The sequence below is a fragment of the Bombus pascuorum genome, chromosome 11, assembly GCF_905332965.1.
Source record: "Bombus pascuorum chromosome 11, iyBomPasc1.1, whole genome shotgun sequence".
In the NCBI taxonomy this organism is placed as follows: Eukaryota; Metazoa; Arthropoda; class Insecta; order Hymenoptera; family Apidae; genus Bombus; species Bombus pascuorum.
In genome coordinates this window covers 6070998-6087250 of record NC_083498.1, presented here as the reverse complement: position 1 = coordinate 6087250, position 16253 = coordinate 6070998, and the positions used below count along the sequence as shown (strand labels likewise).

Here is a 16253-nt window from a genome sequence, read left to right as displayed (position 1 = left end):
AGATATTAGTGATAATCATAATAATAATATTAAAGACATTAATAAAAAGATATTAATAATAATCAGGTACAGGTGCACAGGCTATTTTTACAAAGTCTTCGTATTTGACTTGTCCATTTGGAGATACGTTTGCTTCCCTAAAAATTTGCTCCACTGAAAGTTAGAGATAAATGAAGTAATTAAGAACACTTGTTGGAATCAATATCTAGAGTAAGTAAGAAAACCAACCTTCTTTGTTACTTAATTGCTCACCCCAATGAACCAACATGTGTGCTAATTGTCTAGCAGGTATAGTACCAGTCCTAAATTTGTCTGCAGCTTGAAAAGCATCTATCACCTCCTTCGGCAGATCCTCAGCTCTTGTTTGTAAATGCATGACCTCCAAAAAATCAGCAAAAGACATCCTCCCTCCTGTGATTAAAAATTTGTGAGTTTGAAACCATATATAATATTATAAATTATTTCACCTTATTTGTACCTTTATCCTTTAAATACTTATTTATTTCTGCGATAGTGGGACTTAATCCTAATGATCTCATGATGATTGTAAGTTCATCCAGAGTACGTATTTGACCATTCCTTGCAAATAGATAAAAGCATTCCCTAAATTCTGTAAAAAAAAGAATTTATAACTATGTAAACAGCAATCTTAACCAATTTAAAGAATTTACCACTGTACCATCTATATCTTCTTCTCGAAAATAACGAGCCTAGAAACCAAAACATCCAATTAAAAACATGATTATAAAGTTAACATTTAGACAACTCTATAGTAAATAACATTACCATAGTGTAAACTATTATACAGGACACTTGACAAAATAGTGTAACTTCACTTTATTCTTCGTTTACGTGTCAAATAACGTTATCTAAGGTAAGACTAGGTTATTTGACAAATAATCACATAACCTTAGTCTTTCATTGTACAGAGGCGACACCGTCGTGTGCAACGTGCACTAATCACAATCAGTCACCACTTGCGATCGATCGATCTTCATTTAAATTTCATCTTTTAGAGATAGAAATTTCATCTGTTTTTGATATAAGTACTCACTAAATATTGATAATAATTGAAGTAAAAAATTTTATTCACGTAATCCTTTTACTAGTTTAATAAATTTGCCAAAGTATTTCTAAAACAATTTATAATCATAAATCAGAATTTTAATTTCAAATTGAACAAATGTACGCGCGTCTCGTAGCTAGGATTTTGAGTTACATTCGAAACAGAGAACGATGGAAATTCGGGAGGATGAAAAGGACGAAAGTAGCTCGGTCTATCAATAGGGGTCATCCAGAGCGGCGTGGCCACTAGCAGGAAGGGAAAATGAACAAGATATAGTGGTCTGCGAGGCAAACGTCGCTTGGTTATAGCGGGGGTGGCTTGGTCGGGCGAATAGGGGTTAAGTAAGCCAGCTGCAGGGGTTTTCCCCTTACGTGCTGAATAACCCCACTTCAGCGGTATCACGCTCTCGTCTTCTTCCATTTACTGACACGTATGGTTAGCGCTAAACATCGTAGGTACGTGAACAAGAATTCCATGATACAGTAAATAGTTTTCATTCATATTTTTATATGAGAAGATGACAAACATCTTTTTACAAATAAATTACTATTTCCTGATAAAACAAATTAAAACAGACGTTTATAGCCATGTTTAACAACTACCAAAGGAATAGTTTAAAATGAGAATAAGGTTAGTAGTGATAAAAATAAATGTAACAAAAATTGGTAAAAATATTATATCCATGTATCACTTGTTTTCCATCAATAATAACGATATAGGATGATGATCGTAAGCCCTTCAATCGCCCTTCTATTTCAGAAACACTCCTTTCCTTTGACCGACGACTAAGGTCAAGTTACACGGAGGTGGGAGTCGAACCATGGTAGCCAGAGTGGGGTACCGATAGAGGGGTTGATGGTACAGCGTACCACTATTGGAAAGCGTTGGTCCGCGTCCAGCCATGGAAGGGATCTCTGAAAAAGAAAGAGATCGCAACATTAGAGGAATAAGAAAGGGTAGAGGAGAGTTCGTAAGGCAGAAGGAGAGAGGGCGCAGCACAGCTGGGTCGAACGCGATCATGGTAGGGGAAGTCGGTGTCCTCGGAGTCCTCGTTCACACGAGTCACGAGCGTTGCCGTCCGTCAGTACGGCGCGGAACGCGTTCCTGTTTGTCTCGTTGTGTGGAGTCGGTGTCGCGCGTGCCAGTTCTTCAGCTTCTCTCCCTCTTTCTCTATCAGACTACGCATTTCTTTGTTCATTATCGTCGACCAAGCAGAGAAAGAGAACAACGCGACTGCACGCTGCCGTGTGACACACGTGTGATATTGTGGGTAGTTGGTGTGGTGCGACAGGATGCGGTACAATGACCGTAAATGAGTAATCGACGTCCCTGCGAGAACCGGTTGGAAGGACGAGGATCACGGCGGAAAGGACGCCCGTGGCAGGACTCCAACCTCTGTGCATAGGTAGGTGTCAGATAGTATGCAAGAGCAGCGAGCACGCGCAATATTCTACGTGCGAGTCTCTCCTTTTCCATCCCTTTCGGCATCTTCCTTTCTTTTTCTCCCCCCATCTCTCGATCTATCTCTCCGTACCTCGGTTCGCGCGGTTAAGCACCGTAGCTTTTTTTTCGTCGTGCACGTCTGTCTACTCCTGCGTCGCTCATCGGTGTGTACGTTTGTACATATATGCATATATACATACACATATCGTAACCTGTCGAAGGGAACGCGAGTCGTTGGTTCGGTGAACGATGCCACATTTCCCTCGCGATCACCGGAGTCAAGTAGTTACGCGACGTCTCGTTTTATCATATAATCCAACGAAACTCGCGTTCTTAATAACCGTCGAGAATACGTTGCACGTTCATTTTCTCCCTCGTTGTTTTGTACACTAGTGTGTTTACGTCGGATTGCACGCGCACGATGGGAGATTTAAATGTCACGTAAAACGCGTCCCCAGCGCCACCAGGTCGTCTGACGGAAGTGGCTTCGCCGGATGCTGACTTTTCGAGGGAACACACGCGAATCAACGAACGCGCTTGGCTTATAGGTTATATAGCTATATACGTTTTTATCATAGACACAATGCGCTCCATTTTTTTCCGATGCAATCGCGAAAGGGTTATGAACTTATGAAACGAACGAGATACGAGTGGAGGAGAAAAAGGCTAAGAGAAAGATAGTCGAAGGAATCGTGGCTATCTTTGCGAGAAATTACAAAAGTTATAGCCAGACTTTAATTGTCGTTTAATGGGAAAAGCGAGCGTTAAACGCAAGTACCGACGGTACCGGATATCGAGTTGGAGCATGTAACGAGCGTTGCATAAGGGCGCTTATCTACGTGAAAGTTATATTAAAAAATAACTCGGAGAGTCCGTTAGGAAGTCAGATCCATTGTTCACCGTACGATGCTCTTAAGAAACTTGCTCGGGGAATACAAAAGCATGCGTTAAGACTAATTAATGTTATCAGCCAACGAAGCTTCCCGCGAAATCGCCTAACTCCGTGTAATTGCAGACTATGTAGAGCCAATATCGTCTCATCGATATTACACAACAACTTGCCTCGTTTCGATTCAGTTAATTCGACACGCCGTTTAAACAACACACTATATTAAACATAACGGTTAATCCATCAACATCCACGCGTCGATCCTTGTTAAGCCACTAAAGGCCAACGTTGGTCAGCGTGACCTTTCGTTTGTAATTTCTTCTTTCAATCAATCTACGTTATTTTTATTTTTTAATATCGCTGTTGCAAAAGAGTATTCGAAGTATTTATTCAATACCCTTTTCGCTAGTACGTATTTTTCATCCGTATCCTATACACGCAATTTTACAAAATGCTATGATATTTCAATTTCTTTAAATTTCATAAAATTGTTTAATCCAGGTGGAAGAGATAGTAACAAAAAAGCATTAAACTTCTGAAGCTTCCTTTCACAACGACAATTAAAAATCAGAATTCGGTAATGTAAACGTAGACGGAAGAGGCTACAAATAAAACGTGTAACATTAATGACGCAATGAGTAATCGTAAAGCATAAATCTTCATACTTTGAAATCCTTTTTTATTTGGTTTCATCTCCATCTATATTTCACAAATTTATGAAACTAACAAATCCTCAAAGAAAACATGATATTCCTATCACTCCTAGAAATAGTAACAATACACCATTTCTATGATAAACTATATCATATTCTAAATTGTAAAACATTTTCTTCTATCTTCGCATCGTGTAGCATGTATAAAATGTAAAATGCTTATTATTCGTAATGCACTTCTGGTACGTTGACAAAGTTATTACTTTAGTTATAACTCCGAAGAATATTACGTTTACGTTATTGTTACTCATTACCTCATTGTATAATCCTTAATGAGTTAATTACGAACTACGAATCTTTGTATTTTAAAATCATCCCTTGCTCGCTCGCAGTTCCTCCGTCGTTCCAACGGTGCCCGACGCTAACTAACAATAGAAACTTGAAATTAATAATCCCGAAACTCCTCCGGCTTGTCTCCCATCGACGCAATTTCGCAGATGAACGTAACCATGGACTACGCTAATCGCCTTAAGCCGGGTATTAATAATCCTCGCACGTTCGCGACTCGCCTCCTCGATTTTAGCAGGCCGTCACATCCGAAATTTTCTGAGTTTCGACCAGGTATCGCGAAAGTTTTGGACTCTGGTGACCTCGGAGCGATCGCGAACCGTCTCTTGGTAATTGCTTTAAAGGAGTTACGCCTCCTCTCCGTGTCGATGTCCGCTGAGTTCCGCCGACGAACGCTTAGGACATTACGCAAAAGGTGTTTTGTTGGTGTGCGTTACGAGGTAACGGTTCAGCGAGGCGTGCTCGATGGAAAATTGTCCGATGCTGGCCACCGTCGGGTTTTACGATCAGCACTCGCGATTTTCGACGCCCGCACCAAGCTTTTTACGCGTTTTTAGCCGCTTCACACTGTTTTACGTTGGTTTACGCTCGCCCGGAACTACCATACACACCATATACCATTGTTTGATATCTTCATCGGGTCTGGAATACCGGAAATGGACAGGAATTTCGGTTAATCTCTCGTTGATTTTAGTCACGGTTGGCGCGTTCCATTTTAGGCAGACCTTTCGAGGATAATTTAATTTTTCCTTTAATGTTTGTCGATCTATGTATGTGTAAATCTTGGATCATCTACCAAACGAAGATCATAGCAGAGATAGAAATAGATAAGAGATATTTCCAATCGTTACATAAGAGATCAATTTTACATTTGATTTCATCTGTTATTAGACTGTGACTTTAATGTGAAGTTTGAAGATGCAAAAATAAACAGAAGTAATGTGATATACGATGGGTAAAACGAATCTCTATTTGACTTTTATTTGTGTAATTGTGTGCAGAAAAACATAGATTGACATAAAATTCCGCTGTATTGCAATATTTATGAACACCGCTTAATCTCTAACTTGCGGTATAATTTTATTGGTAATGTCAGTTTAATTGTATAAGACGACATGTTGTGCTCTAATGTGCATAGTCGGTAATACACAGAGTGGCACGGAAATAATATATCACGAAATTTTGAACGAATTTAAAACCATATGAGTCACGATAAGAAGAATTTCGTGCGCGGATGCATCGACGAGTTAATCTTCCCAAATCCGGTGACATCATCGGTCCCGTTAGTCGGATTCGGCCCAAACGCAGAAATAGCGAATAGGCTTACGTTCCGACCTGGTTTTTCCGCGGATAAATCCGACGCGTTAATTTAAAAGTTCTCCCGGTAGAAATTTCATCTGGACGCTGGACGAGTGTTTCGAATAATGAGAAACGTTCCCTTGGTCGGTTTAATTCTGCTCCAAGAAAATTAACTGCGCTCTCCGGAAACACGGAGAAGAGTGGGACGAAGGGCAAAGAAAGAAAAAAGAAAATAAAAGAGAAGTGGACAAAAAAATGGAAAGAACGCGAAGTATCCAGAAGAAAATCGCATTTACAATCAACTGCATTTGAAGTACTTAAAATCACTTTGAATTTGTATACATTTGAATTTCCTCGAATATAATTTAAAGCTACGAAACTGTTAAAAGTCTTGTAACTCTCGCGTGTCTTCAAGTCTTTGTATAGTCTTTGATAGTTTTTGTATTTTTCTTCGATTACGCATCGATGTTACACGTGTTTCGAAAGAAAGACTAAGACCAGTGCGTCAGAATTAAACGATTATGGCATTCAGTTCAGGATTGCAGAACTTTCAAGATATACGTATGTCGCAATTTTACGCTCAAAACCGAAAATTCCAAATTTACACTCAAAGACCTTGGAAGACGTTTCGTTTTTAATAAACCTCCTCTATCCCGGCAGATTGCGAACGTTAAATTATGTACAATTTATAGGAGAAATTTTTGCACATGTACCTTCTTCATCTTGATTTTTTCCAATTTTGAAACCAACGTAGTATCTAATCGTTCTAAGACCTCTGCGCGAAGGTATATGAAAACTGCCAAAAATTCCAAGCTTCGATTCGCGTTTGAAGCGATTCGAATCTCCACAGTCTCGAAGATCTCTGAACCGCTCCAAAATCGGAATGCCCATTGCTAGATGCGGCTCTGTACGGTGAAACCGTAGCCGGTTTACCGCTACACCCGACACACATACTCGTTCCGCCCAATTGGAGCACGTTGGTCGCATGTTCCCGCTAATAATGGCCAATTGATACGTTATCACGACCGGTTGCATACGAATGTAGAGGCTGGTATTAAATATTTGGTGCGATGATAGGTGGAGCGTTGTCGAGAAATCCGCGTGACTCTCGTCGTTTCATTGTTCCTTCTGGCAAAGTCGGTGTATCGCGGTTTCGCGTCATGGAAAGAGGACAAAGCCGTAGTACGTATCTACGTGGGACGATTATCATTCGCGGATCGTCGGCCGAGAACGACGCGTTCGTAGCGCGGAACCGAGCGGTACGCGCGAGACAATTTTGCAAATTGTCGCCAGGGAGACGCGGGTCGAATTCTCTCTCGCGACCATGTTCTCCAGTCGTATTCCCCACCATGCTCCTCTTCGCCATTTTCTCTCTGCACCTCTCGCTGCGCGTATCTCCACTTTTTCCTCGTTTTTCCTCCCACGCGAGAATTTGTTTCATCCAGCGGCCGCTGGAGAACGCCGATAAAGCGTGTTCTTTCAACGTGCAGCATACCTACATAGCGCGAAAAAAATGCGGATGTTTGCAAATATTACGAGAGATAGATTGCACGGTAGACTGGTCTGCTTGGTTACCTACGATCGTTGATTCGCGCACGTCGAAACGGAAAGCCGATTCGAGAGAGTTATACGGTTATCTAGTTTCTCCGTTCTATCTTTCCACGCGTCTCAGCCTAGTTGCGCCTTAAAGATTCACAGAGTAGTAAAGTAACAACTTTTGCCTGAGAGGAAGATACGATATAGAGAGAAAGGCTCGTGGGCGTTAGGTGAAACTGTACAAATTCAAATCAAACGGTCTTTCTTTAATTCTTTTTTTTAAGCGGTTACTAGGGACAGAATTTTGGAAAAACTAATGTTACCGTATATGAAGACTCCGATAACATGATTAGCTGACAGCGAATGCTTATGAATTTATACAAAATTTAAGGATGCAAAAATTCGCAGAGTGCATGTGGCATGAAGAAGAGTATGAAATATCCAAAGCGAAGCATGCATTATGTATATAGACGAAGAAATCTGTACTTATGTTTCGCATTCTTAACGCTACAAGTACTAGGATAATTAAGATGATCATTTCGTAATTTTCATATATTTTGTGTCCTTTTCATCTGAATAATTTTGTTTTATGAAATAACAAGTATTAAATGGATAGAAGTTTATTTTTATTGCATTCTATATTCTTTCATTTTTATTTATTCGATACAAATTTTATCAGTCGTCTGTGGTTCTGGCGTCTATCATTTTGATATGAACTGCCATCGTCTTGATAATTATACGTTTCTATTATATTTTCGTCATACTTTAATAAAATAATCATTTATAACACACTATGATAAGGTACGTATTAATTGTTCCAATGTTAATAGAACGAAAAGAAAAAGCTTTGGCAAAAGTATGTATAAGGGAACGGTTGCAAATTGTTCGTTTGGGTTACACGATTGTATGTCATTCAATAGCCGTCACGACACTGGAAACGTAGAAAAAAATGCAAAAATCAACACGTCGTACGTGAACGGGTGAACCATGACTGTGTCTGTACTCGGTTGGATATCGTTTTCCCATAGCTCGCGTGGAAGTTTACCGTGATAACCGGTGGACAGAATCGGTTCTGCTGGTTGTTGGACGACTGCAAACGTCTCGCGTAACGTTAATACCTCGCACAGAGAGCTTTCGCAAATATCGTGTACCTTTCTCAATCGTCGAAAACATCTCACTTTTTGACCGGACCGTCTGTGTCCATGGCAGAAGGATAGAGAGCTTCTTTGAGTAAATAACTACCCTATGTTCTTATTGCTATGACTCGTTTGCTTTGCAGAAAAGGCTCTAGTACAATGCGTCATGAAACTAGAAAAATGCAATTACTCACGGAATATATAAAGCGTGCTGTAATATGTTGGACTCGCTTTTGGGATCGATCGTACTCCCAAGTTATGAATTTCGATTATAACAATGAAAAACATGAAAATAAAGAAAGTACATATTTTGCAAACGGTAATTACGCGATTTAGCGACATCCCTAATTCCGAATATTCGATTACAAACATTTCCGTTTTAGCGTTACAATAAAAAATCAATCGGAAGGGCCCGAGAAACTAGTCTACTTTCCGTTATTTTATTAAGGAAGCGTCAACTTTTAAGATGTTTCCTTGTTTCGTAAAAATAGATCAAATCTTTATGATTTATATATACACTTACGATCAATTTGTAAAGTGGGTCTCACGTATAGTGGCTACAGCAAGTATTTGCATATTTCTGTACTCGATATAGTATCACCAATACCAGTTATTTAAGTCCAAGTATTTTCACGTGATTACGAAAGTGTGGTGGTATGAAGATGAAATTCAGAACCTGATAAGAAAACGCTTCATTAGAAGATGAGGATATGTGCAAGTACGTTTTTCATCCGCTGTGTGAAGCTACATTCAACTCGATAAATTGGAAAGTAGAGTGCTCTGGTGATGTCACTGACGCTATTTTTTAAATTGATCTTCATCAGCTCCTCGTATTCTACCAATAAATAGGTTTTATAGAAATAATTTGTTTCTTGAGAATCGCTTATGTTATAAAACTGTTAATCTGTCAGGAACTCGACTGGATCGATGTGATTCATTTTTAAATTGCTGATATTGCAGGACGTTGTATGTTTCTAAAGGGGATTTCTTTTTGAAAAGTAACGGTGAAAAAGGCTTGATGATCGGCAAGTGAAGTATTCGTATTCATTGACTGAGTTTTTCACGAAACTGATGGAGATACAAGATCTAAGAACGCTGTAGCGAACGAGCCTGGCGAACATTGACGATGATTTATCGCGCGAGTTGGCCATCGCGTCTTCCGACTTCCACTACACACGCGCTCTCCTCGAGGAAATTTTTCAGCAACAACTTCTTAAGGAGACGTTTAAAGAATCGCCTTCCTTATCCGCTTTTCACCGGTGTTTTCGCGTTCGGTCACGTCTTGCGTAAAACATGGTCGATTTCTATGGTCCCCTCGACGTTCCCTCGATTAGCGGTAGCTTGTAAAATCACTCGTCTATGACATTTCATCGCTTAATCTATTTCAATCCAAAGCGTCACTGAAATTGACTTCAACTCGGCAACTTGCAGTTCAATTTTATCAGATCGACGATTTTCGACTGTGTTACGCGGCGCGTTGGTGTGCCGCAAAAATCTTCATTCCTCAACCTTTGCAGTCGAATATCACCACGGTGACTGGATCTAAAATTTCGTTTCAAAATCGAATGGTACTATAAATATTTCTGAATATTTAATTTATCTGAAATGTAACTGAAACTTGCTTCGATCAATTGCTATTCCCATTGGAAAAATATGTCGACCGCAAAGGATTAAAGCATGCAATAACCTGATTATTTAGTCGGAGATACCGACGTTGTTCCCCTTAGATTGTCAAGCAAAATGAGTAATAACCGTGCAGTGTGAATGACTTGTGTTGTACCAAATGCAATATATCTTCTGGCACGTCGTAGAATTTTAGTAACTAGATGAAAAAGGTTGGAAATCGGTGTATCCGACGAAGACCCACGCGTCACGGTCTTTCGATCCACATGTCTATGCTCCATCGTATAAAGATTCCGAACAAAGGTATGGAAGACGATCCTATTCTCTGTCCTTTGAACCAATGACGTAATCGTGACAGAAAAATCTGAACAACGCGAGATCCACGAAGGATCAAACGTTGACTGGCGAAGCCTGTTCGAAAAATTAATCCCGTTCCCTGGCTGAATCATTTTCTTTTTTCTTTCTTTTTCAGGAGTAGGATCGATCGGCCGTGAGGACGAAGAAGAGCTGCCGATCGACGAAGGTAGCAGGAGTCGGGGGAAAAAGGCTGAAAGCGTGGGAGGAGGGTCGAAAGGTTGAGCGACCCGCGGAGGAGAAAGAAGAGAAAGAGGACGTGGCGGAAGCACGTTCGGTGGAAGAGGAGGAAGAGGAGGAGGAGAAGGAAAATCGAAAGTAGGAGGGAGACAGAGGTCGAGAGAGGAAGAGAGATGAGTCTGGTGGGTGACTCGCAAAGTGCGGTGGTCGGTTGTTCGACGAAAGGCAGATAGCGCCATTAGTTATTGCTGGGCCGGAGAACGTCGAGCCGATGCGCGCTACGGCCCTGGCCGTTGACGAAGAAGGGGAAGAGGAGGAGGAAGAAGAGGAGGACGAGGTTAGAGGAGGGCACAACGGGGCCCAGAGGGCCACGATGTATCCCTTCGGGTCGAAGGAACGTCGTCGTCATCCTGGAATCGGGACGCCCTTGATTTTCTTCTTGGTGTTCGGTTGCCTTCTAATCATCGCCGTTGCCTCGCCTCTTCATCCTGTGCCACACAGAGGTGAGTCACGTTCGATTCCAGCTAGTGCCTTCCATCGAACTCTCCGTTTATTCATAGGGTCTATCTGTTAATTTCCCAGTTCATTAACGCTGTGTGACGAACAGCGGATAGCGTGTAGCGATGGGATCAAGTTCAATGTGTACACTACCCTGCACAAATATTTGTACACCTGATGCAATGCAAATCAAACATCGATGTTTTTATAATTTCTTCAACATTACGACGAAAGAGCGTTCCTCTGTCGTTAACTCTTTGCTACTTGCCATAACTGCGGTCGAACATTCTGGTAAATAAAAACTGAAACTTGGAATATACCTGCGTCAATCAAATTCTATATTTATCTCTAACACATAATCGACGGTTTATAGAAACTTTTCGCATCTGGTTGGAAACGCATAATTCCAATCATCCTAAGACCATCGGACAAATATACTTCAAGCTACTTAACTCAGCCGTTTCTATAGAAAGGAAAAATGTTTCGTAAAATTATTTCTTTCATTTGCCACTGTATGAAGAGTTCGAATTTAGTTGGTGAATTTTTGAACCTACTTGCGCCGTACTTAAGCCCATCGCTAGTATCGTGTACGGCATACAATCGAATGACCAGCCACGTCCCTTTGCCTGTTTTCACGGCTGTTTATCGGGTATAAGTAACGCGCATAATTAACCTCTAAACAGCTGGATCGTAATTAACGCTATCACTCTAAGGACCAAACTGTTAGGCTATTAGCAAGGATTCCGCACACTTTGCGTAACTAGTGTCCGCAACTCGTGTAACTACACAGAACCGCCACCGATAGAGATAATAGGTAGCAAAGAGGCAGAGTCACGTTCGGTTTCTTCTATCTGAAATCGCTATCTTGCCGGATAACGTAACAAGGATAGAGGCATAGCGGAGGTTTGGCTGCGGGCTACGGAGATACCTATTGTCGATGGAAAATCCGATACAAACTGTCCGGTGTAGGGTGGTCGCATTGTAACTCGCCGTTGGCCAACGCATCGATAGCGAGCCACGGTAATTAGATTATTGGCGGGTGTTGCGTAAGCTGTAAGCCGTACGATGCGGCCTGGACAACGCCACGAGGTGCTGTTAAACTACGCTCGTTGCGCGACTCCGCGCGAGCAACGTTTTAATAGGTAACGAGACAAACACTTTACCATCGTGTTGTTGCCTTTGTTCTTGACCGGTACTTACCGACCAAACAATGGAAACACCAAGACGAATGCCACTCTGATCGCGAGTGCACTCCCCTATTTCTTTCTCGATTCTATCTCGTCCCGATGACGCGATCCTGATGTAGGTTTCGGATAAAATGTGAAAAAGAAACGTTTTTTCGTTTGTTGTACTTGTTGTTAAGAATCCGAGTTAGCGGGTCTGTAAAATCCTTTAAGAGGATTTTCTGTCGAGTTTTCCAGAGATGCCTTCTCTGAAATGAAGATCTCAAGGGAAAATATGACTAGTGTACTTTCGGTGGTTTTCCCATTTCAATATTTCTACGACTAAGACGGCGAACGTTTTAATGTGCAATAAATTATAAAGTATATTTAATATTACAAGAAACATGTTAATGGAAATTGGATTGTAGCATGTATTTAATATTTACATGTTTGAATATGAAAATATGAAGAATTAGATTTATCCAACTGTATTGAAGATGACGGGGGAATAACGTGAATATTTGAAATTCAATAATCGATTCCATATAAAATTTTCTTGTGGGATTAAATATCTATTTTTATTATTGAATATACTAAAAACGACTGTTTAATCGCTTGTGAAATTTGCTAGATTTACCACGTATTTTCAAGAAACTTATATTCGTGAATGTAACAGGCTGTTCCATTTTCAACTATCTTCGACTGCGATATCTTAATTATTCATTATATTTTATTAACAAAAATGTTTGTTCAAATATTCAAGAAACAAGAGATCAAAGTATAAAACTATTCACGTGTGAGAAGACGAAGGACGTGACTTATTTTCTTCTGCTGTTTCTCGCACCCTCGATAGCAAGATTCTCTCATTTTCTAGAATCAAAGAAAGGGATAATCTAACCGAATGATTTACCTTTTATTAGACTACGAGCTAATTTTCGAGATTAACTTGGACAAGAAAGAAACGCGAACTCTGTTCCTTCCACGGACCAAAGTGTCTCGTTCGTGCAAACGACTCTGGCGCAATTCTCACCGTACTCCCACCCCCGCGATAGCGAAAGTCCAGGTCCCGAAGTTTCGGATTTTGCAAGATCCTAAGTGGTTTCTCTTTGTCGGTTGTGTTAAAAGTCCGGGAAGCAAGAGATCGGTTAATGGGACATTCCACGCAATCCAATATTTTACAATGCAATTATAGAACACGATAGTTAATTTCAGAAACTAATTACTATCTTGTAATTCCGGTAATTTTTTTACAATATAAAATTTCACCGTCCCTCGTCTCTTCTTTCCCCTTCATTTTTCATTTTTTTTTTTTTTCTCTTTTTCGACACTTGTAAATAGATTGCGAATATTTATGAATATTCATATTTTGTGGAATATGACCGAGAAAGTGGCACCTCGATGATATAATTTTATTGTCCCACCAAGTTCAAAAATATATCGTGTATCAGTGTATTCTAGAGAGTATGTACTATACTTTGATATAAAAAAATTTCCCAGAGCTCGGGAAAGATGTACAATCTAATTATAAAGGAGTTCATGACTAATCGCCGCGTTTATGTTCGTTCTAGCAATTTTTGCGCGATGCAAAACTTCACCGCTTCTTGTCTCTCCTTTTCTTTTCATTAGCAAATTATGAGCTATTGTCTTCCCTGTTTCGTGTTTTTATACTGTTCTCTATTATCTTTGATATAGTTCGTGATAGCCTTCATCAGATACACTCTTCAGTCAGCTTAATATACTTCAAATATCGTTTCGAACCGCTAGAATAAAACAAAGTGTTTTGTTTTTCAGCGTCGATTTTAACAAAGAATCAAATAAATCAAAATACCAAATTCTTATTATATGTCAAAAGTCTTTTATTATAGTTAAGCTTCAACCTTCTGAAGCTTTTCTCATACTCGTTTTTTTTTCTTTTTTTTCACAGTTATAAAGCAGTTAATGGAAGGATGTTCGGTTCCCATCTGTTTCAGGTATCACGCTCAGTTCTTACATCGGCTATTACGAGGTGGCCTCCTATGATACCGCGGCCTTGAGACAACATAGTAACCGGATGCGTCGCGATGTCTCCGACGCGGTCGACAATCAACCTTTGCTGCTGCAACTGAAAGCGCTCGACAAGTGAGTCTTTTTTCTCTCTCTCTCTCTTTACTTCTCGAAGTAAAAGTAAGTACGTTCCTTCGCTAACTAGCGCGCTGGGTCACGACACATTTTTCCCGAGGAAATTACAAACGCGAAATGAACACGACATTAAAGGATTCTTTAACGAATTACCGTGCCAGCCGCGACCACTCTCCTTTCTTTCACCGACGTATCAAAAGAGAACCGAGCTCTGCTGTTCCGCGATTTTTGCTTACGCTGCCTACGTTTAAACATCCCGGTTTGCCAACATGAATTTCATCTCGTTACGAATTTTTTGCCACTTAAAGCGAGATTACTTCGTTACAACCACGTGATGTTTCTTGCTTCTTCGCGAGATAACTTGCCTGGAAACTAACGGTTGCAAGGTACAGTCCGTGGACTTTGAACTAGGATCGCTCAGGAGTTTCAATGTTTTTTTTTATTCCTTTTCTTTTTAGTATAATCGAGAGAGACGAGCAAATTTTGATAGCGAAGTTTATTTCGTAAAAAGATGTCACGTATATGTACATGTTATTAATTTGACTTCATTACAGCTCATATTCATTTTAGCGTGCTCTGCATCCACTGCCGTGTCGTATATTTCATGGCTCCGTTATTTTGTTAAATATTCTGAACTTCGTTTACAAATCTAACAATGTATAGTAGTTAATAATGGTTTTGGTCGTGCAATCTGCGCAGTAATTTGTTTCGCCCACTGAAAATTATAACAGTCAACGGTGGAGAAACATTTTTCCATTATAACATTGAGGATAACAATAATGTTAATATCGTAATCGAACGTATCCAAATACTCAGGTGTCATAGCGTACGGTGTTGGGAAAAGCGAAATTCCAGTCGCATATGATAGCACGTCTGATGGCATCAATTTTAATAAAGCACTTAATTTACAGCAGGAAAACGTTCGTTATACTTATAAATTATAACATTAAAAATACAACAAGAATAGTAATATTTTAGTCGTGCTATACCGGGTGTTCAAATATTTAGGTGTGGTAGTATATGTTTGTCACAGAAACGAAATTCCAATCACGTATCAAAGTATATCTAATGGCATCGGTGTTCTAAGATTATCATACGATTAGGTCGATAGAGATGAAGTTAATTAAGGTCAAGATCATGTAGAAGCTATACGTGTTACATGAATTAGTGCGTGCACGTGCGAATGTCGTAAGCGCGAAGGGATAGATTAACAGAGTTACAGGATACTTGGTACTATATCAAACCGGCAAACAAAGCTTTCCTGACATTTGGAAGCGATACACCGCGGATGTAATAGAATCCCCTTTGTTTCCACAAAATTACGTTATATTTGCTTTCCTGAATTTCCCTTAAATGAAATTAATTACGCGACCGGACAACAATATAAATTTCGGCCGCGTAAGCGTTGCGAGGACAGGTGCTTCGGAACAATTTATAATCGCTTCTTTTGTCCAACGTCGGAGAATGGTTCGCAAATTTTCCAGCTGACAATTAAAAAGTCGTTAACAAGTAATCATATTATCAATGCTTCCGATTACGTTAAAACCCCGACGCGCTATTACATTTACATATTTTTGTGGTTCATTGCTCTACAAATTAAAACTCAAATTGAATTTTTCCAACCATGGAATTTCTTGTCAATTAAAACGAATATATACAGTGGCGGATAAAAGAAAGCCCAGCATCTGTACATATTTGTATATACAAGTACGTATTCCTTTTTCTATTAGACATCATGTTTCTTAATATATTGCCGATTGTCATCTATCCTACATTCTACTGTATTTTGCTACGTCTATACTTTGTCTATACGTTGCTCTTGTCCAATTAGTTTCGCTTTATAAAGTTACGCTTAAAAGAATTGCTTCTATTTTCGATTTTCCCTGTCTACCATTGTGTTACAAAATTTCACTGCAAATTTACAAAAACTCCGGAAAACACGTATAC

The 16253-nt window shown here is 39.9% G+C and overlaps 2 protein-coding genes across 3 annotated transcripts in view; one reads left to right on the top strand and one right to left on the bottom strand.

Moving 5' to 3' along the window:
• Nucleotides 1–34: 34 nt before the first annotated feature.
• Nucleotides 35–941, bottom strand: LOC132911627 (calmodulin-like protein 4). Its single transcript, XM_060968357.1, has 5 exons — nucleotides 787–941; nucleotides 680–710; nucleotides 479–610; nucleotides 229–411; nucleotides 35–153 (listed from the first exon to the last, which is right to left on the bottom strand). Exons 1-5 carry the CDS (start codon nucleotides 787–789, stop codon nucleotides 53–55), a joined length of 450 nt encoding a protein of 149 aa, XP_060824340.1. The 5' UTR covers nucleotides 790–941; the 3' UTR covers nucleotides 35–52.
• A 1167-nt stretch (nucleotides 942–2108) lies between these two features.
• LOC132911599 (disintegrin and metalloproteinase domain-containing protein 10-like) overlaps nucleotides 2109–16253 on the top strand; it is a 57283-nt gene continuing 43138 nt past the window's right edge. Inside the window, exons 1-3 of one of the 2 annotated variants that reach the window (XM_060968302.1) lie at nucleotides 2109–2471; nucleotides 10466–11030; nucleotides 14159–14306. In XM_060968302.1, coding sequence (XP_060824285.1) covers nucleotides 10799–11030; nucleotides 14159–14306 — 380 coding nt within the window. In that variant the 5' untranslated portion in view covers nucleotides 2109–2471; nucleotides 10466–10798. The remainder of the gene's footprint in view (nucleotides 2472–10465; nucleotides 11031–14158; nucleotides 14307–16253) is intronic. The other variant, XM_060968301.1, reaches the window with a different exon arrangement.

Bases quoted from the DNA above. Each gene is read 5' to 3' on its own strand.
- LOC132911627 (XM_060968357.1), bottom strand. The intron at 412-478 runs GTACAAATAAGG...TTTTAATCACAG, and splicing joins TAAGTATTTAAAGGATAAAG to GAGGGAGGATGTCTTTTGCT. The intron at 154-228 runs GTTGGTTTTCTT...TCTAACTTTCAG, and splicing joins GCAATTAAGTAACAAAGAAG to TGGAGCAAATTTTTAGGGAA.